This window comes from Phoenix dactylifera, chromosome 3 (assembly GCF_051530095.1).
Source record: "Phoenix dactylifera cultivar Ajwa chromosome 3, Ajwa_hap1_PhDact_Kaust_v1.1, whole genome shotgun sequence".
NCBI lineage: Eukaryota > Viridiplantae > Streptophyta > Magnoliopsida > Arecales > Arecaceae > Phoenix > Phoenix dactylifera.
In genome coordinates, this window is record NC_143192.1 from 32,437,501 (window position 1) to 32,459,860 (window position 22,360).

At 37.5% G+C, this 22,360-nt stretch overlaps 2 protein-coding genes across 5 annotated transcripts; both read right to left on the bottom strand.

The window, feature by feature from the left end:
• Positions 1–1,336: 1,336 nt before the first annotated feature.
• LOC103717418 (splicing factor Cactin-like) lies at positions 1,337–8,781 on the bottom strand. The gene is made up of 4 exons (XM_008805794.6): positions 7,412–8,781; positions 6,982–7,121; positions 3,288–3,418; positions 1,337–1,518 (listed from the first exon to the last, which is right to left on the bottom strand). The coding sequence occupies exons 1-2, from the start codon at positions 8,661–8,663 to the stop codon at positions 7,072–7,074; spliced, it is 1,302 nt and encodes a 433-aa protein (XP_008804016.1). The 5' UTR covers positions 8,664–8,781; the 3' UTR covers positions 1,337–1,518; positions 3,288–3,418; positions 6,982–7,071.
• A 483-nt stretch (positions 8,782–9,264) lies between these two features.
• LOC103717419 (uncharacterized) lies at positions 9,265–21,769 on the bottom strand. 4 transcript variants are annotated; one of them, XM_008805797.6, is made up of 10 exons: positions 21,229–21,769; positions 18,450–18,547; positions 16,965–18,160; positions 13,070–13,158; positions 12,413–12,516; positions 12,192–12,291; positions 12,032–12,107; positions 11,815–11,929; positions 11,198–11,729; positions 9,265–10,039 (listed from the first exon to the last, which is right to left on the bottom strand). In XM_008805797.6, the coding sequence occupies exons 1-10, from the start codon at positions 21,321–21,323 to the stop codon at positions 9,466–9,468; spliced, it is 2,979 nt and encodes a 992-aa protein (XP_008804019.4). In that variant the 5' UTR covers positions 21,324–21,769; the 3' UTR covers positions 9,265–9,465. The 4 variants fall into 4 exon arrangements, with proteins under 4 accessions (XP_008804019.4, XP_008804017.4, XP_088574128.2 ...); XM_008805795.5 differs by having other exon boundaries at positions 18,450–18,536; positions 21,229–21,723; XM_088718002.2 differs by having other exon boundaries at positions 9,265–10,239; positions 18,450–18,536; positions 21,229–21,687.
• Between the last annotated feature and the right edge of the window lie 591 nt (positions 21,770–22,360).

Sequence of the window (22,360 nt, forward strand, 5' to 3'; positions counted from 1 at the left end):
TACCATCTCAACATAAAGAACCCTTCACTACAATAATAACAACATTACTTCTTTAAGTTATAATGTTCTAAATATGAAAATATTTTTACTAAAATTTGAAAAAATATTGCTTTATGTAGATAAACTTAAAAAATATTACAGTTAGATTATTGCTGTTATGTAGTATATAGCTTAAAGGAAGGAGTTTGAAACCATTCTAATGGCCTTCGTTGAAACCTTGACCAGAACTGCTGATTCTTAAGCTATAAACAATTTAATCATCTTCACATGCTCATTGTACGATGGTTAGAACAGGAAAAGTGCCCCACAAGGGACAGTGCAGACCACTGGGCTAGCTCTGGACTCATCTCATCCTCAAAACAACTGGTAGTTACCATATTAACTAATTGGTTGGTTATCAAACGGTTCGATCAGAGACAGCATTGCTTTCTAACAACTAATCTTGTCGAATAGTTTGATAACTATCATATAGCTATTAGATTTGCTGGTAGCAACATGTTGACTCATTATTTTATGTCTAAGAGTTCCAAGCTCAGTCTGCTTGCTACTTTAAAGGGCAGCCATCTACAATTTGAGTTTCCAACATCCCCCACACCCTCCGTTCATTCCCTGATAAGCACATCTGATGCAGGTCTGCAGAAAGCATGGATGGTTTCTACAATTATACTCTTCCATCCAATTAAAAATTTTCTGCTATCGTTAATGTAACTTAATATATTAACCTGTTTCCTCACTGCTTCTCTATTTTTCTAGTGTGCTCATTTAAATGGGGAGGTTCCAAGGGAAGTTTATGTAAAGAAGGCAATAAAAAGTTAAGCAGCACCTGGACAAACTACCCACCATAGGAATAGCAATTTATGATTTGACCGATCAGTTCAATCTGGCCCACTAGACTTATTTATTAAATAGATTGAATTCAGATTTTGATCATTGATTCGGTTGGATAATAACTCGACCCATTTAACCTATTTAAAATCTATTTAACTTATTTCTAATCTCTTTTAACCCGATTCGCTTAACATATTTAATCTATTTAAATCTATTTAATCCGTTAAAAACCTATTTAACCCGTTTCACCTGACTTGACATGTTTAATAAATAGATTATGGATCGGGCTGGATTATCTGTTTAATAAATAAGTTGGATTTAGATCTAAAATTTTAATTAGTGTAATAAATATGTCGGATTCGGGTTGATGAATTTTTGACCCGATCTGTATCTAACACGACCCGTATTTGACCCTGCCCAACCTCATTTCCACCCCTACCATTATTCACCAACACCAACCCATTTCCCACAACTGCTGAAAGGACCGTAAAACTGCCATGAGTCGATCTTTTCAAACCATGTACTAAAAACCCCTTAAAAAAGATTTGCTTATATCAGTTATCTAATGAACAAGAAAAATTAACCAACAAATGGCATCCAAAACTGAATTAACAACTCAAATTGCATCATCACTAACATGAGTTTGAGTCGCTAGGTTTTACATTTTCTTTTCTCCAGCACCAAGCAGCCCTGCATACAAAAACAGTTTGTGAACTTGCATAAAGAACCAGTTTGTTTTCCCATCAAAAAATAAAGAGAAAGAGGCCAGATATCATTAGCCAGGTTATAAAGATTTCAATTGAAACAAACTGGTAAACTAAAAGTCATAACTTCCTATGTATTTCCTCAAAACTCCTTGATGTATCCAGTTTAACTGATCTCAACTTGATGAATTACAGCAGAAAAGAAAATATTATATCATTCAAGGGGTGAAACCAATGTGAAAGTACATAACTGACCAATTTAAAAATCATCAACATTTCTCCAAAAAGAAAAAAAGTCAATGCTAAAAGCCAAGAGTCCAGATTGAGAGCAGGATTAGTCTAGTCAGCTAAAATACAGCCATGAGAACTTGCCATCACTAGTTGCTAAGCATGCCAATGTAATATAGAATTTAGGGTAATTAATGAAAATAAATAACAAAAACTATCACATAGCACTTTCCTTATTTAGAAGAACTCAAGCTACCTAGTTGGACAAGCCAGCTTGATTACTTGAGCAAAATTACAATACTTTGAACTTCATTAACTTCCTAAATCATGGTTTCATCTGGGTCAAGATCCTGATATGTACTGGTATAAGCACCCATCAATATGATTTATGAAGACATCACCTGATATTTAACCGATATATCCTGACATATCTGATAGTACGAAAATAATATACTGACCCATACTATATCATCTCTCTTAAAATGAATGTATACAACAAGACTTAAATCTTGTTGAACTATATTGGCTGATATTGATATTTTGGTCATTAGGATGCTGCAAAAACAAATTATATGTGCAGAAGCACCCTATAATGACAGAAATTGAGGAGCATAGAGGTATCCGAAGGAGAATTTGAGGAGTCCACAAAAGACTGCCAACACTGACTATCCCGAAAACTAGGATGATTAACTTGAGTCCAAAGGTGATTTAACTTATCCCTAAAATTTAAGGATAATTGGTTCTGCAACCTCCTTCCATTGCTGAAAACACTAAAAGTTGACCCGTCCTGCCCTCAAATTCCTCTCCCTTCAATTTATTCTCTCACTGGATGTAGCTTACACTCTCATAACCAAGTCATGGTTCCAAACAGGGGGAAAATATTAGCTGATGTGTCTGGATATCTTGATAATGTTAAAAATTTTCCAGCCTTTCATCTTGACTGATAAAAACCACTAATTGTTTCATCTTGGTATCATTTACCCACTTGGATTACCAAGTTATCATAGTACCTAACTTTCAGAACCCAGCTGAATACACAGGCAAATACACCATCAGCTAGGTAGAATAAAGAGAAGATTCTTAGCAATAGACGTATCAAAGAACAGCCCATAAACTTAACAGACATATAGCAGGTTATAGTGGTAGCTAACCAAAGAAAGATGAACCGGAGACCGGGTCGGTTCGGCGGTAGAAAACAGTTCCGGCCAATCGACCGGAACCAGCCAGACGGAATCGGATAGTTCCATCCAGTTTGACTCGGTTCAAACCGGTACTGAACGGTATGGGTGTCGGTACCGGTTCGGCGAACCTTATAGCTAACGGTTTTTCTTTGGTACAAGATTAGTGAACATATACCCTTGTGCATAAATATAAAGGCAAGCAAGCATGCACTTAACACACGTGCATGAAGATGTGCACTTGGATGCGTAGACTAGGAATTAGAAAGAAACAGACAACCAAATTCATGAGAAATGCTATTTGGACAAAACATGACATCTAGAAAAGGAAGTGATTCATTAAATATACCTTGTGTTTTTTTCTTGAGAAATAATTTTTGTGGGCCCACCATCCTTTGATGATGTTATTCCGGCCAGAGAGAACATGCCATACATGCTGTCCCATATATATGTTCACTGAGAAGCATTCGACTCATTAACCTGATAGAGAGAAAGATAGCTGCCTTGTCAGAAAGGATATGCACATGATAGAAAATATTTCTACTGTTCCCATAGTTGTGTTTCCAAAAGCAAAAATGGTTTCAAAACATGCCCGTAGGAAACAATTACATGTTCCACTAAAGAATATTTAATGTTAAAAAAGATAAATCTCAGAATCCATTTCTGCTTCTTAAACAGCAAGGACAGGGGTTTAGAAGCTACCTGAATGATGTTATTAATAGTCAAAGGCATCGCAAGACTGCTAACAGAAATAGGTTAATGAACAATCTTGTAAACTTCATTAAATTACAGTTATTTACTTCATATTTTTTCCCTTCTTTTTGATGAAAAGAAGAAGCATGATGTGATATTAATTATATATCCAACAGAAGAAGAAAACATTTCGTATTTGGAGATACAATTTACAATCATATAACATGAAACAACAGCGGAACCAAAAGGAAATGTCACATAATTGGAATGTTGGTCTTCAGACATCATAATACATGCAAGATTTAGTGTCAAACAAAACTATGATGTGATATCTTTTGCAAATTCCACAAGACAAAATAAGTAATTCAACAAACATAACATAATCTATTAACAGAAGATTCTTCAGAGAGAGAGTGAAACTTCTATACAGACACATATGACCACATATCATTGCATGAATATATTTTGTATAACTCACACGACAAAGCAAAATAGTTGACATGTAGGACATCACCCATATATTATGTATGACTCACAAGACAAAGCAAAATAGTTGACATGTAAGACATCACCCATGTTGATGTCGTAATGCAACCCAACATAGCATCAAACAGAATAACAAATTTTGAAGGTCAGATGCTCCACATTGCAGAGTGATTCAGTCCCCCATATAGCCACAAGCCAATATGTCTCTGCTACTACATGACATATCACATTGATAAGGCATTTAATTTGTACAGAAATGTGGATTCATTGCACAGTGACTAGATAAAATTTATTCATTGCTTCTAATGCTATTAATTTGTAAATGCTAATCAACAAAGTTTTTAATTTATTATCAAAAGTTTTAAGGCTTATAATTTGTAATAATATGTCTACCTTCTGTACCAGCAAGTTTTATAAAACATTTATCTCTCTCCTGCTTAATCAGTATAACCAGTTGTTAAAAAAAACATTTGTCAAACAAATAGCTACGGTTTATCATACGGTTATTAACAATTATTTAATTGAATCACAAAAATAGGGTACAAAGATGTACTCTTTTCTACAACAACACCCATCTTGATACTCATTGCCTAAATCCTATTTTGTAATGGCGCACACAAACTTATTGACTTTGGAGAAATAATGGTCAAAAATCTAATTTCAAACATCACTTTTTTTTTTTGAAACGACTCTTGCCACCAAATGTGATAGTGGCATGCCCTTTAGACCAAACTGCAACGACAACAGAAGATGAAGAGAGCTGTCATCATGGAGTACATGAGTTAAGGAATTAGTGTAGAGGATGAACGAGTAAGGAGACAAGACACATCCCAACAGCAGCCCAAGCATGGACATGAACCAAGATGTGGATCTACCATTAACAAGGATAAAGAAGCTTGGTTGTTCAATGCATCCCCAGAACCAACACCAACACATCCATTACTTGGGAAAATGCTTCTCGCAAAGAACAGCCACCACATGGTATAGTCACTGCATGAACAATCATAGGCACACCCGATATACAACTTAATGGCCATGAATGGGCCCCTATTTGGGCCTCATAAGCAATCAGCAGATTGTCAGTGCTTAGGTGATTAGCCACAAAAGCCTGCTATTCCAGAGAAACTAGAGGATGAAGATGGCGCTTCAACTGGTTGACAAGAAGCTCAGCGATGAGATTATATGTGACATTGCACAGACTTATCGGCTAATAATGGGAAGGTTCAAAAGGATCTTGATGCTCTGGGAGGAGAACAAAGTAGGTGGCCTTCTAGTCGGAAGGAATGTAGCTAGTATGGAAGTGGCTACTGCATGACAAATATCCTTACTAACAATAGACCAAAAAGCTCTGTAGAACATGACCTGAAACCCATCAGGTCTTGGTGCCCAATTAGGTGCCATGCTCCATGAAGTATCTCGAATCTCATCATCAATGACCAGTTAATTGAGCAATGGACATTATCCTCCCTGAGAATCTAATCATCAAACGGCAGGTAGATCGTATTCAACCCCGAAGTTGAAGTCCTTTAACACTAGTTCAGTTTAACTGGAGTTAGCCCTCTCACTCTGGTTAAATCAAATTAGGGTTAGTCCTTTGAACGTTCTCAAATCTAAGCAAGGATAGTCCCTTGACCTTGGTTAAGTCAAAACTGGAATCACTCTCTAACCTGATTTAAACAAATTAGACTTAGTTCTTAACCCCTTCTCAAATCCAACTAGGTTTGGTCATCTAACCTGAGTCAACTCCAAACTACAGTTAGTCCTCTAACTTTGATCAAATCCAAAAAAACGGTTAGCCCTCTGACCTTCATAAACTAATGTAAGGGTTAGGCCTCTAACCCTAGTTCAAATTCACGTAGCTTTAGCAATGCAGCGGAAAAGGGAGAAGGGGGGATTTGATCGTTGAGATTGCACTTCAAAAATTAACACTCAAATAGAAGCAAACTGGATTGAAGAACTCTTTATTTGGTGAAAGAAATTCTCTCTAAAAAATTTTATTAATACGTCAAGAGTCCCCATACAATGTATTAGATGCATATATATAGGACATAATCCCCTAACCCTAATTCAGGCATTAAACCTGCTAACGAATCGTACTTGAAATAAGACTCAACAACAAGAAAACATGCTAGAATTATTCTACTATAAATATAGAAATAAATCAAATATCGATTAATATCTGTTGACTCCTACAAAGCTTGGCATGGTCCAATTGTTCATAGTACCTTCTGGCTGTATCCTGTGCTGCATCAGTTAGTCCTCTGGCCCTCCCTAAATTCAATCTATAGTTAGTCTTCGAGCTCCAGCTAAATTCAACTTTCAACAAATCCAAGTCGAACTTATATCACCAAGCCAGACAAGTTCAGTTCAAGATGTTGATGGACCCCTATATCCCTAAACTAAATTCCATATATCTTTCACTATTGTCCACCTTTGATTTTACTTAAAGCCAAATGTAATCATATTTACTTTTATATTATTTTACTCATCGATGTAAACTTGGAGTGCTCCCCTAGTTAAAGCCAAATTTAGACACAAGTTTTATGTTATGTTATCTTCTTTTCAAAAGTTATAGATAAGGCTTGCGATCAGAGATTCGTCAACACATCTTTACTTTTGTCATGAAGGTGCTTGCCTTATCTTTCTTAATGTACTCATTTTAAATTTCAATAAAAACATTCAAATATCTATCCGATAAAATTCCCCAAAAAAGCAATAGCAATGCATCTTGATCCAAGGAATATCTAAAAATTCACCATCTTTCGTCTGTAACATATTTTAGCAAACAAGCCTAATAAATAACCTGATCAGCTAAAATGTTATAGCAAAACTAATAATGCAACATTAGAGAGGTTTACGCTTACCTAATTGGCAGAACTCAGTGAACACAAAGGGTTTGTGACAAGTTACGACCTCAATAGTGTTGTTAAAGTAATGTTGCTTTCTACAGAACATCACGATGGTCCAATGATCTGATCATATCCTGCATGCAAACCCACAACCACTGCTTCACAATTAATGAGTAGAAACCTTCAAAAATGAAAACCAAGCCAAACATTTTACACAAATAAAGACAAAAAGAAGCAACCTATAGTTACCAATACAATGAACTATGATAACCTGCAAACTGCATTACTATAAATTGCAGTCCATGTATCGATCAAATGTTTACAAATATATTAACCATAAAAACTTGAAAAGGCAATTATAGAAAAGATAACATGACCATGCAACTGAAAGTTCATCATTGACGATAAGGGAATCGTTTAAAGTTGAAGTGAAGCTGCAAGATACCATGATCAAAAGTAGACTTGAATCCCCTTCTCCGTGTATAGTCCCATTCCTTGTTTATTATTCGAAATGCAACATCCTGATAAGGCGTCCTAGCATGAAACCTAAGGAGGCAAGTCTCAGTGCTGCTCCCGTCCTTTTCCACGATGTACTGTGGAGCCTTCCCAACTAACTCTGGGTAATAAATGTCAAACTTGTAGCCTTGTACGGCCTTCGGAGGAGGATGATCATGATCATAATGGACTCGGTTGTACTTGTTCCACTCATATCCACAGTGTACCCGAGCAACATACTTGGGCTTTTTCCATTGCACTGATGAATCGGGATTTACCTCTTCCATGGCTCCCACTTCTTCAGACTCTACATGATCATCAGCCAAATCATCAATATTCTCTTTTTCTGCTTCAGAAGAACCCAATCTCTTCTCTTTAGGCTTCATGCGAGAAATGTAAAACTCCTCCAGGTATCTCGTTGCTTTGTGGATCTTAATAAGCTCGGCAACAGCCTCCCAGTATTCAATCACCTCAGCTTCACCAGAACGCATCCGTGATTCGACCTCCAGCTGCATTGAATTCAATTCATCAAAGGTTTTCTTTTGCAGGAGACTCTTCACATCAACCTCCACACACGAATAAAAGCAGCAGCGATCATCTTCCTTAGTGCGAGCTTCAGTGATTTTCCAATCGCAGACCACCTGTACTGCCTCCCAGAACCGCGTATGTTCTCTGTCGATATCCAGGCGACATTCAATGTCTTCTCGAAGCTCTTCCAACTCCTTCACTGGTAGATCCTCGAAGACCGAGCTAGCATCATCAATTTCGACATCAAGATCCTCCCAACCATCGAGAATTTTACAGAGGATGTCGATGGGTTTCGGACGCCCTTCACGCAACCGAATCTCCGACCTAATCTTGCTCTGATTGAGAACAAACTCTGCCTCTTTCTTCCGCAAATCTTCGAACTCGGCATCCGAAAGCGCTCTAGCTGCGATTCTCCGTTCCCCTTCGCGCCGCGCGTTATCGGCGGCTCGATCGATCCTTGTTTTCTTGAGCTTTTCGATCTCTTGGAGTCTTTCTAAGCATCTCTTCTTCTCGGATTTCAGAGATAGGTTTAGGGTTCGGCGACCTCGAGCGAGGTCTAGATCGATTTTTTTTCTCCAGACGAACGTATGGAAGCCCTGGGATTCCAGCTTCTTGGCCACCGTGAGAGCTTTCCTCAGCACCTGCTTCTCCTCGGCAACCGCTTCCTTCGCCATCAGAGAGAGAGAGAGAGATTCACAAAGCGAATGTTTGGGCTTCGCTCCTTCCGAATCCCCTTTCCAGGCGGCGGGAGATATTATATATGATTTTTTGGAGGCGTGCTTGACTAAGTTTGCTTGGGAATCCGGATATGGACCAGGTCGGTGACCAATAAACAGTGGCTTCTCTCCTACGAGGTTTTAAAATCCTGAGCTACCGAGGTGCCATTTTAGAAAGAATTTAGGTACCCCAAAATCTTATCTGATAAATAATTTTGGGGCTAAATACCTAAAAAATTAAGCAAGAAGATCGGAAAAATTATTAAATGATCAGATACACCATAGATCTAGAATAAAATTATTTTAGGTGAATTTATTTCATCCTAAAATAAAATTATTAAATGATTCATTTTATAGGCCTAATAATTTTTCAAGGGAGAAATGGAATAACTAAACCGAGATTACTCCAAGCTGGTAATTATTATGGCCTTTAATTACTTCCAATGCTAGCAACCGTAAACATAGCTAAAACAAATCAAATTAGCTTTTGGATTTCTGGATTGGTAATACTGGTATGCTTCTTGAAAATAGGCATACACAATGTACTGTCAAGTGAAAGTACCATGGAATTCTCATACTTTTTTATTTCCATTCACTAAATATGATGATGTTAAAGTAACAATGTTGTCAAATTTATTCAGAACCCCATATTTTTCTGGGGCATCTCTGGCTTAACACAGGTAGGCTTCCTGAAAAGGAACTAAACAACCTGAACCCTCGGCTGTTACAACAAATCCAAAAACAAAAGGGGAAGATACTCTCATGTCTTGAACTTTTGTGTGATTTTCTCAACACTTCCTTTGCAATCTTCAACAACCTTTCTTGCCCTGTCACCAATGGTTGAGCTGAACTCAGAGGCATTTATTTTCTCGACACCTTTTCTGCAATCTTCAACAACCCTTCTTGCGCTGTCGCCAACAGTTGAGCTGAACGTGGAGGCATTTTCCTGGAGCTCATCTATTGAGTTTCTAACCTTCGAGATTGCATTGTTTTGGAGCTCTGAAGCATGCTTGGAAGCCTCAGATGCTCGATGCTTCAAAGCCGAAATTAGAAAGACTATCTTTTGTATTATTTTCTCGATAACAGCTGTAGACCTAACTTTTATTTCAGCAGCCGCTGCCTTGAGCTTCTCCACCAGGCTCTCTGCTCTGGTAATTGTTTCATCACTTGGAGGCTGCTTCCCAGCAGTAAGCCATGTAATTCCAGCAGAAGCATCATCTTGGAGATCTTCATCAACTACTACTTTGATGCCATGCCGCTCCCAGCGCTCTCTGGCCTCCTCAAGAGCTCTGGCCTGCTCCCGAGCCTTTCTTGCTTCCTCCTCCGCCCATGCCCTGGTGAACAAAGATGAATTAAAACGTTTGCTCATGATGGTGGTTTCCCCAAAACAAACAAAAAAAAAAAATTTCTAGCTCTTGAAAAGCTTTAAAAAAAAAAAGGCTAGAGTAGGACAAACATAGCTCAACCTCCCACCAATTAATCCTGAAGCTTTATTCCTGGAAAATGCTCTATTCATGCTTTTGCAATGCAAGAGCTAAAAAAATGCCAGTGATTAGGGGGGGGAATAACAAAAAGTAGAAAGAAATAGAAATAGAAAAGAATACAGATGTTACATAAAGGAAAATGTGTAAGCTTCATCATGTCATTTCTTGCTAACAAGGACTCTCAGAAAATAGATGCAGCAAGTACTTCACCATCCATCGCGCTTATAACCCGCAAGGTCTAGACTCTTTAGTCTACACCATGTTCATTATTTTTTAATATACTATACACTCTCAGGGCAAGGAAGTGAACCAACTACAAATCAGTCACTTTTGCACCTCAAGGCCCCTTAAGCGAGATGAAGGGAACTGATTTGATAGATGATTTCCTCTTTGGCCTGTGTCTGTAAGAATAAAAATTATTTTCTCGAGAGGTTCCAACAACTGCCACATTTTGTATCCATCAAGTGCTCTTTTCGGGGGATACTCCACATAAGTATTCATTCAAGTATTTTGCATCTTTGGTGATTTTGGCACTTCAAAAATTTGTCTCCACATGAATATTTATATCATTAAATGACACAATCGCCTCCCCTTCACCATATATTTGTTAAAGTTTCCAAATCATGTGCAGGCTATAATGCATATTTGCCAGTCTATGTGCTCGTCTCGATCATCACGTGTACAGGAAATAACTATAACCACCAACAGTTGTATAGGACTAAATTTATTCAAGAATCAGCTTCTGCATGAGAATTTCAACAAACCTAGATTTGTCATAGGGGAACAAATAAGCATTCAAAAACATGTAAAGAATACCAGACTAAAACCCATTACAAAATCTGTCATACATTCAAAAAAATGTAAACAAGGAAACTATCTAATAAACAGAAACATTAAGCAGTAATGGATTACTTCAAAAAAAAGAGAACTTAACAGAGCAAAAAAGTCATAAGATTATCATTTGACATAAAGAAAATATAACTTAACTTTTAAAATAAACATCCTTACCTGGCCATGGACAAAGCCTTTCTCTCAACTTCCAGCTCATACTGCAACTGGACAATAACCTGGTTCTCGCTTTCTGCTTCCATCCGGAGTTTGGTTATCCTATCCCTCTCGAAAGATATCTCCAGCTTGTTACTCATAAGGCTCTGTAACTGCTCCTCCACTTCATGTCTTAGCCTTGAAAGCACTTCCATTTCAGATTCAACAACAGTACGCCCTCTTATCAAAGCATTATTTTCTTCCACTCTTTCACTTCTAAGTCTTTCCAATTCGAGCCTTGCTTCTTCAGCTAATTTTTCCACAGCCTCTATCTTCTCCCTTTCCTTAGCAAGCTCCTTCTCAAAGCTTGCATGCAGATCTTGCTCGACCTGAGCAACTAAAGCAGTATGTGCATTGACAGCACTTTCCGCCAAGGATTCTGCTTCAATGCGAGCGAGTTCTTCGCTGACAACCTCAGCAGCATCACCAGTTGCAAGCGCAATAGCAGCTTGTGCTTTTGTGACAGGTTTATCAGGTTGAAAAAGTCTAATATAACCTAAGTGCACAAGGAGGCCACAAAATTAGTTTATTCTTTCTTGGATTAAATGATATGAAAAACATTAGTGATGTAAAAAGATTACCAAAGGCAAGGGTAATAATGCTCTGTTCTCCAGCAGACAAGTCAGCTGCCAACGCAGGCCAAGCATCTGGGTTTATTTTATCAATGTCTATGTAGCCAGAGCACTGGTAAAGATGCTGACAATAAAAAGATATCAGGATACTGGTGCTAAAGCAATGTCAAACTAGATTCAAGAAAAATAAAGTACAAATAAACTAATAAACACTATTTCTTATTACCTTTCTGTCAACTTCTGGAAGTTGCTTCTTTTCTAAAGCCATCTTCCAACTCACAAGATCTTGGCGTGATAGAGGGCTGAAGCATAAAAATCATTTAGCCAGAAGGTCTAAAATATTTTTCAAAAAAAAAAAAAAAAAGCTGTAGCAGGATCATTATCACCTGTCAGGAGAGAAGATAACAGAATCCTGCTTTCCACTGACAGAGCCATTCAAATCAGATCTTGAAAGCTTGCTAGAGATAAGTCCAGCTTCTGCCAAGCCTGCAGCATGCAACACGACAAGAAAAACAATAACTTTTAGGAGACCAAATGGAAGAGCCTTTCCCCTGCATACAATCCTGGGATCTAATGCATTCAATAAGCACCGAGAGCAAATTCATACCTTGAATATATGGGAAATCAGGATCTCCAGGAGTGATATCATCAAATGCAAGTTCAGACACGTTCTCTATGTACATTGCAGGATAAACTTTTGAAAGTGTGTTCCTATGTAGACAACCAATAAGTTAACAACTTTCGTGACAAAAAAAAAAGAATGCTTCTTTCACCTACAATATCTGTCACGTATATAAATGTAAGATATCTTAAACAAAAAACCTCATTTCATTTATATGAGATCAGATTGGTAATCAAAATATGATCCAACAAAATTTAAAAATGTTTTATGAGAGGTTTTCAAATTGATGTCAACACTGTTGTGATTGGTCTCATATTCTTGGCCTAGTCTACTTTGGGCAAGAGAGAAGCCTACCAAGATACCTACTACACCTATTGGCTTGTAGGTACGCCACCATTGTTTGCTACACAATTTTCACCAAACCTAGCAGCAACCCTGCAACGTTCCCCTAGACTTCGAAAGAATCATAATGAAGAGTGAAAAGTACAAGGTCTCAATAAAACTGATTTCATCTAACTACAGGCTAGGAGTTAATTTGAAACAAAATATTCAGCCCAAACATGACGCATTGCAAATTAGACCTACAAAAATCATTTCTTTGTCAAAAAGTTCTACATGACTAAGAGAGGAGGGAAGATATACCTTGAAAGAGCACTGCTTGCAGATACCAACCAACGAGCATACTCACGACGAGTACACAACTCACCTGGTTGAACATCAACCTCAATAACCTGCAACAATAAAATATATTATATAAAGATAATTTCAACATACTACGTTTAAAGTGAACAAACAAGTTGATCCTTCCAGATACATCAGTATACTACAGAGAAAGGTTTCAATCTTTCAGATTTTATGCCCCTTCTTTTTAGTGTCAAAAGTATTTTCTCATTCCACTTAAAACTAAGAAAAGGTTTTAAGGATAGTTGCAAGATAGGAATAAGGTTTGATACAGTGGAACTGCCCTGAATGCAATAGAAGACTATTAGTAAGATACTAGGATTGAACCATGTATTGCAAGAGACCAGGATGAATTCATGTCCTTTAGAAATTCAACCGTGTAAATTTCTTCAAGGGATGATGGGATCAGTATAACATTTTTCTCATGAAATACTGGCAAAGGCAGCAAATAGAGGAGCTTTATTGCGAAGAAATGTAGAAATTGAAATAGCAATTTTATATATCTTTTCCAACTTCATAGTATCTATTTTAATCAAAGTAAATAACACATTGGCATATATTGGAAAAGAAAATCATTAAATTATTCTGCCCAAATTGATGATAAGATTCTGGTCTTTGGATTTACAAAAGAAAAATATGAATACACAGAAGCTGGATTTCTTTTAAGAATTGTTCTCTCTTTCCATATATACATACATAATGTTCCTGATGCATAAGTTTGTTACACCCTTTACATATCTTAAAACATATGTAGATAGAAAGTGGAATGGTCTGAATAATATCAAATCATATGTCCAAACAAATATTAGTTTTAGAAACTATTAATTTAGTAATCCTGTCAAAATTTGATTGCAAGCTTTCGGAAAACTCAGAATCTTGGTTTGAGGCATTTATGACATCATAAATCACAATAAACAGCATGGCTCATATATTTGGACGTTCAATTATGCACACCACAGAGCATAAGTAAATGCCCTATGAACAGTGAAGTCATCCCATATGTATGTGGCGAGGAAGGGAAGAGGGGGGGGGGGAGGGAGAGAAAGAGAGAGAGCATAGGAGTGTTTGACCCCAAATGCTTGCATGCCGAATCAATTAAAATACCTTCAGATTGAAACCCATGCTGTTGATAATGACCTCAAATGTCTTAATATATTATTAATTAAACATTAACTTATTTTGGAGATCTCTTTATATTCCAGCATTATTCCAAGCATGAAAAAGGAACAAGCTTAGGTTTTTGCAAATAGAAAGTAGTGCTTGCAGAAGTTACAGATGTGTATATTGTAACTCAATGAATGAATGAGAAATCACTTTGGGTCAAGTGGACCCAACAAAACGGACCAAAACAAACCAAAGAAAGCACAAACAGAGTGCAATGGCCAATTAATGGGCTGTAAATGCAGGTCTGGGCCTAGTCATTATGGTGGTGGGCCAACCTGATGATTTGAACTCTGGATTAGGCCAAGCCTGGACAGCCTTTATACAAAACAAGGATGAGCCTAAGAGGCCTAGACCTAGGCCTACTTAGGCCTAGCACTAGTTCACTAGCAACGCTAAACTTTGAATAAGCTTTTACCTCCTTTGATCTAAACTGTCCACATTTAACGAATGGTTTGGATTCTCTGATCTTTTAATTATAATATACAAGTCCTTGAAAGTATTGAATGGGCATGGGTCTGCACAAAATTTACCTGGCTTTAATCTTCATCCAATATTAACTGGCCCAACTGAGACAAAATTGATCAGGGTCGTGATTTTTAAGCTTAATGTGGGGCTCAAGCCCCTCTTTTCAGGCTAGGCCTGATATCATTGCATCATTACCTGAGCTCTTCAGCAGCCCCCTACTTCAAATTTTGGTCAGCATGTAATCAATTTAACCTTGAATATGAAGCTTGGCCCGAGATCAATGCCCCTTTGGCCCATAACAATTGCAACCCTACCTTAGAGGCTCTGATCCTTACAAATATCACTTCAAACATATTATGAAGATAAAAAGATGTCAGCAGCAGGTTCCAAGAATTCGACAAGGACTGGATGTTGTTCATGGTCCTGGAATGTGCAGAAAGAGAGAGAGAGAGAGAGAGAGAGAGAGAGAGAGCCATAATCAAGAACGTTCTGCTCTTTGTTCTCAACAATGTTAAATCCACCTCTTTGTTGATAAATGAAGCGTTGCCAGAAACAAAAAAGGAAGAACAATTTGGTTAGGCAACTTTTCCAAAGTCAGAGACAAAATCAAGAAACCTAGTTATGTTGGCAAGGTGTGTTTGATCATTGATGGCTCCAAGACTCCTTATTTTGATAAACTATTTATTCTTAAGATGTCCGGCCTGCCATGAGGGCATGATCTTTTTGTGGTCATTGGTAATGACCTTTCTTGCCCATTTTGTTTGTTATTGATGAGCTCTTTGTTTTTTAAGTTTGTGCGTAATTTTTGTTCGAGGGGCATGACCCTTTTACTGTTCATGGTGATTCCTTTTCTTGCTCGTTTTGAGAGTTTGGTAACACATATTACCCTCTAGTTGCATTTAATTTTTGTCTTTGCATTTCAACCATCAATGAAACTAATATATGCTTTCTTTAATTCTCTAAAAGAAAGTAAGCGAAACCTCATTTGTGCCACCGATAATGTCTTACCCAAAAAGTGGACACACAAGCATAATGCGATTAATAAATGTCAGGAATGCTAAAGCGAACTCCAGGTGACATGAAAGTAGAGATCAGCCGAAGAAACAGACCTTCCCATAATGATACAGTATAAGATTAATAAGCAAGAGAATTTCAAAGTAAAACCAACATATTGATGGCAGCAGAATTCCTCTGTCAGTCTGTCCACTCATACCAGAGCATGTAAGATACAAAATAATACTTGAAACAGAGAACCAATGCCCTTATCATGCATACATCAGAGGAAACAGCAGCAAGGGCAGTGTTATTATTAAGAAGTTGGATATGAAAAGCCAGCACTAAGAAGAAAGCATCGCCTCATAGAAGAAATAAATTGATAATGATTTAAGAGAACAGAAATATGCGACGAAGGATAGTGTATACATGTATCAAATGCACACATATAGACACACACATATTCACATGTGCATGGTTGTGTGTGTGTAGAGGGAAAGTTGGACTACACAATAAACTTTAATTTTTTTAAAAAAAATATTTAACGATTCAAAACCAATGGTAGGCCACCCAAAGTGAAGATCCAAATCATTGAACATGACCTACACCAAAAAAAAAAAGATAAGGAAAAAAGAAAAAAAATCCTAAAAATAAAAAATCATGTGTTTTGTTGTCTTTAACCTAAGCATCAAGTGGCTGAAAATGGATGGTTTTAACAACATGATATTATAGGTTGATATGTTCTAATCACAAAAACCTATTGAATTTAAATTTATCCATGTTCTCAAATGTATAAAATCATGATCAATGAAGTGGATTTTGAATTATGTGTCCTATCATGTATTTTAGCATACTAGCTCAGTAAACGTGTAGGATTTATTCAAGGCATTTTTAGAGATGAAGATCAATATCAATTGCATGGAGCTTCAATTTGGATATCCCATCATGGATTTTGAAATGTAGTCCAGCCAATATACAAAATCACACACAAACACACAATATATAAGAGAGAGAAAGAGAGGGAGACTTCCATAACAATGCCAATGCATGCAGCTGCAGTAAAAGTTTCTCAAACAAAAAGAACTAATCCTCTTTGCAACAATAGCAGACAACAAGAAAATATAATGTTTTCTCAAGAAATCTGACATAGCTTGTGTGAAGTAAATATCAGAAGAATACATAACATAAAAACAGAAGCTCTGCAGTGATCGCTACTAACTAATAATAGACGTACCTTAAGAACTTGCAGTGCTGCCAGTGCCTGCCCCTGAACCTGGTCAACTACTGCAGGAACTAAAACTTTTCCAGGAGGCACCTGTAGAGCTGCAGGGATAAGAGATGGAGCAGGTATACCAGCATGGGACCAAGATTTCTCGGGCAATAGTGACTCAGACAGTGAGCCCTTTTCAATTTGATTATGACTGTTCAAATCAGGTTCATTTTCATTAGGATCTGAAGATACTGATATAGAATGTGCTAAAGATGTTGTGATTTCATTTGATTTATGCCCTTCTGGAGAACTGATAGAATCATGTGAAAGCATCAGTTCTTCACTCTGATCAAAATCTGGTCTAATGACTGTTTCCAATATAGTAGTTTCATTTATGTCATGTACTAGTGGATGTGAAATGCTAGCAGCAGCAGGATGCTGCAGCAAACCATTCTGCTCAATATCTTGATCCTGTGACACAGAGTCCGCATTCTCCGTAACACCCTTAACTCTAACTTGGGAATCTACAAGATCAACTGACTCTGGTAAGATGAGATTGGATGTTGATTTTTCACTGGGAAGTTTGCTTTCAAACTCACTTGTGAAATCCAATGGAACTTCAGAATCTACCATTTCCGCTGGACATAAATTTCCATCCTGATGAACACTTACATGATTAACCAAATGAGTATTAGAAGAAGATAAGTCAACAGTAGTGACAGTGCTTTTGTCTGCATCATGTCCAATAACCGAGTCCAGAGTGCCAGAATGTGTGGTGCTCTGTGAATCTTTCATATCAGATGTATCATATGAAAAGTCAATATCATAAGCAGACAATTCAGCTGGGCTGGTATTAGAACCAGCAGGTACAGGAATGCTATTAACATCTGGGGTGATTTCCAGAACATCTTCACTTGAAGCTAGGTGAACAGCATCAACACCGTCACCAGATGATTTTAAATCTCGCATTGGTGAAGTCCCCATTTGGTGTATATAATCAAATCTGCCCTCATCGGCATCCTCATTAAATTCCATATGAGGAAAATGGTTCTCCTTTGCTCCTGTCTCATAGTCTGAATTGCAGTAATTTATCTTACTCTCTTTGTCTGGTAACAGCAAATTAGATTCATCTCCAGCCTGATCAGCTACTGCATTCGTATCATCAGAAGTTACTAGTACTTCTTGTTCTTTTGTTAATGGCTCCATCTGCATTTTGCCACCTGCATATACCAAATAATAAAACATGTCCATGGACTGATCAATTAAGTTAGCCAAAAAAGCATGCTGGGGACTTCACATCTTAATGAAGAATCATGTAGCAATAAGAGAAAAGCCTTATAGCTTAAAAATACATTAAAGCCACACATCATCACTACAGAAACATGCATTCAAACAAATTGCTCATAGATAGCTTAACTAATCCTTCATAATGTCTCCATAATGAGGCAAACAAATAATCATCTAAAATTTAAAAGTCATTGTAAACAGTGGTATATTAATCTCACATACCAGAAGAACTCTTACTGTGAAGAGATAATATTGCAAATGTAATGCCAGCAGCAAAGAAAACTCCAGCCAGTCCTGCTCCTAGAATCCCTGAAAATAAACTACTAGAATAGTGTCATCAGTACTCCAAAAACCTTAAATCTGAAAACATTGAAGAATGAACAAAAAAGAAATAGGTTAGTGATTATTTTCCATTTCAAGGAAAAGCAAGAGTATTACCTCCAAATTTATGATAAACAGATTTAACCTTTCAATATTTTAGAGGCATGCATTGATTTGATTTCGCTAAATCACCATGCTATATGTAAAAATTCACATAATATTTATTTAAAAAATATTTCTGTTCTGTTAGATACATAAGTATAGAAGGCATGAACGGCAGATAACTATATCGTCTAGAACAATTCACCATGAAAATACATAATTAGATTGTTGGATTATGGTTAGCACTGTAAGTGAGAGATCCAAAAAGTTTCCGATGATAATTTTGAAGCAAATTAAGCTGATTTTAATACATGAATTTAATTAAAGCAGGTCATCAGATTAACAAATTTGTCTTTTAAGGGCAATGAAAAATAATAATAAGATTTTCTATAATCTTAAATTCCATGAGATTATACATTCACGACATTTATCAAGCAAGCAAAAGCACTTTTGCAAAAAGCTATTCAGACATGTACTAAATTATCTCTACTTGCACGAGTACGAAAAGCAGTGTACCAGAGATAATACTGTTTCCAAGTAGAATATCACAAACAAGTTCCTGAATACCATCAACATATCTATTGAACTTGACTTCCTACGTATCTATGGGTGATATAGTATTTACCCAACAAGGCTTAATCTGGATCCCGTTTGCTTAGCACAAAGGCTTTCTGAAAACTCAATACAGGATGTTGGTCTTAAGCTAGCAATGCAACAAATTACTAAGACTCCCTTGGAAGATTCCTTTTCCACTCACAGGGCAAGCAAATTCTTGAACAAGTAACAATTGTATTATAGACTTCATCAATCAAGTAACTATGGCATTGACCACTATCTTGGAAGGATAAGCTTAAAATATAAAAAAAGCATCCAATTATTTGGGATACAAGAAGTTCAAAGTATTCGCAATATCTTTCACTCAAATCTTCTCACTAAGGGTCCTTTGCATATTAGCTACTTGGTGGGACAAACAATGCACGGAAAAGATGCACATCCAAAAGATCATAGATGTACTATGCAAAATGAGTTTTGTTACAATAAGATTTATAACACATATTAGTTATTTATACATCTCAAAAGTAAAACTCAGTTTACAATTCTTGATTAAGTGTAAGAGTTCGGAGATGGATCAAAGGTAGTGACAACTTAATTTGGAAATGCATGTATCTACATGTTCACCTAAAGAAAAACCCTTCAACTAAGAGGTATATAGGGGTCGGTTCTAGATGGCAAGGTTTCAGGCTGCAGTATTGCATGCTTGATGCTGTCATGATTTTTCAAGAAGAAAAATAGGACATACACGATGAGAGCAAAATGGCTACAAAAATTATGTGGCTGGTAATGAAACTAAATATTGCTTCAACAATTAGATGTGTGGTAATTAGCTTCATTCTCTCCAACTATACCGAGCAAGGTTTTAGATATGGGTACCGAATCTCATATCATTTTTCCATTAGAATGTTATGATATCAATACGGTACCTTCATATCGAAACTAATATATTCCCAAAAATTGAACATCGGTACTGGTGCAGTACTCCCGATACGGATTGGTATGGACCAGTATGGTTGGTACGTACCATTACAATTGTTTCGGCATCTAGCAACCACACCAGCTCGTGCATGCAAGAATGATATGGTACTTATCGTACCATCCCGTTTCAATGGTTTTTGAAACCATGATATCAAGTCCTAGTCATTTACGATTACAAACATAGGAATGCTCCCTTCAATTTGCACACCAACAAGTTGCATTAGAAACAATCGAATGCTATTGTTTTACTGGCCCAATGTCCTCAAGTTTAAGCAGCAGTACCAGAAGAAAGGGGTGTTCCATGTGAGTAAAAGACAAATATAGGCAAAGTGAACAATTATAAAATGATGCCAATCCAATACCCGGATGTTCCACAATTCATGCTCAATGCTTTGATGGGAAAAGATGAGGCAACAAAGTTGCATGTTTTATTGAATTCTCTCTCTTTCCTTTTCTTTCTACCCCTCTGGCAACAAATTTCGTTTTCGTCACCGGAACCATCCCGGTCCACCACCGGGACGGCTCGATACAACCGGAACTGCCTGGTTCGGGACGGTTCCGCCGAGCTTGGTAGCGAGAAATAAAATAATTTTCTATTTTACATGGTTTAGCCATTCAATATGCCAATCCATCATTAATCATAAAATCACGGTACAAGACTACTCCTTTATGCTTGCTCATGTCCCAAACTCTAAACATGCAGTACAAGTCATATATGTACCTAAAACGTTTTGTAATTATTTCTTTTCGACTAAGTAGTCATTTGCATCAATATGAATTCCAAACTTTTGCGTCCATCATCACGTTCTCATTTTAAAAGTGTCTATAATCCTTAAAATAAGTTTCTACCTCGATAGAAATCCAATATAATCTGATTTCTAAATTTTTCTTCTTCCCCTTCGTCTCTCTTTGTTGAATATACGGCGTTTTCACTAGGTTTTCACTCCGAGATACATTAGATACAGCCCAGAAAACGAAAAGATTAAAACTTTACGATCTTTAACACTGAAAGTATACTATCTAAAGAAGAAAAGTCACTCCTTACCTCCAAATCGTCCCTTTTTCTGCGAGTCCTCGCCGCCACTCTCGGCGTCTGACCATCCGGCGAAAGAATCCAGCGATCCACTGGAGCTGTTCCATGAACCGCCTTTACCTCCATCTCTCGCCGCCGCATCGGCGGCGAACACCAGACGGATGCGGAGATTGGACGGGCGGAATGGGATCCGGAGGAAGATCGAAGAGGATTCCCTACACCTGAGACCGAATCGGAGCTGGAGAGAGTTGGGAAAAGAAGGAGTCCTCAAAGACGCCATTTTTACCCCCCTCAATCCGAAATATCAGTAGAGGAGAGCAACGAGGGTTTGCTTTCTAGGGCTTGTTCGACGACGACGACGACGGAGGAAAAGAAGATAATTCTTTGTGGGGCAATAATAAGAAAGAAGACTCCGAAAAGAAAGAAAAATGGTGGGATCTACTCTTCGTCGATATCCCAAGTGACGGCCATATACTGCAACTTGAGCGGGTTGGATCGGGTTGACGTAAACCTGATCTTAACCCAATCTCTAGATGAAGGCCGAAAACCAATCTATCCAATATGGATCGAGTATTAGTATATTTATATTTATATTTAAAAAATACAATTTAACATGCATATAGTAATTAACATGCAAATAATAATAATAATAATAATAATAATAATAATATCTTTATTTGTTTTATTTTTTTTGACTAAGACGGATGTATCATACCTGACGAGTACGGATACATCCAATAAAATTAAAAAACAAAATACCTCGAAGTGCCAAAGGCAGCTCCCCATCTTCAGTTCGTAGGGTACTGTCGGAGTGACTGGCTACATAATTAGCTACTCAGTCCGCAGCCCCATTTGCTTTACGAAAAACATGTTTGACCTGGAAGATCCATCCGTCCCTTACCAATGCCCAGATATCTCGGAGCAAAGGGTGGACGCAACCATTATCCCTTTGGCCCCCTAAATCCAGCTGATAATCGTGGCCAAGTCTCCCTCTAGGATAATGGAGCTGGCCTGTAAAACACACCGGGCATGATGAAAGCCTGCCCAAACGGCCTTAAGCTCCGCACCTGAAATCGATATGTCGAAGAGTTGACTGCCCCCTGCATCCACGACCCTGACAGATAAGTCTCGAATAACGAAACCC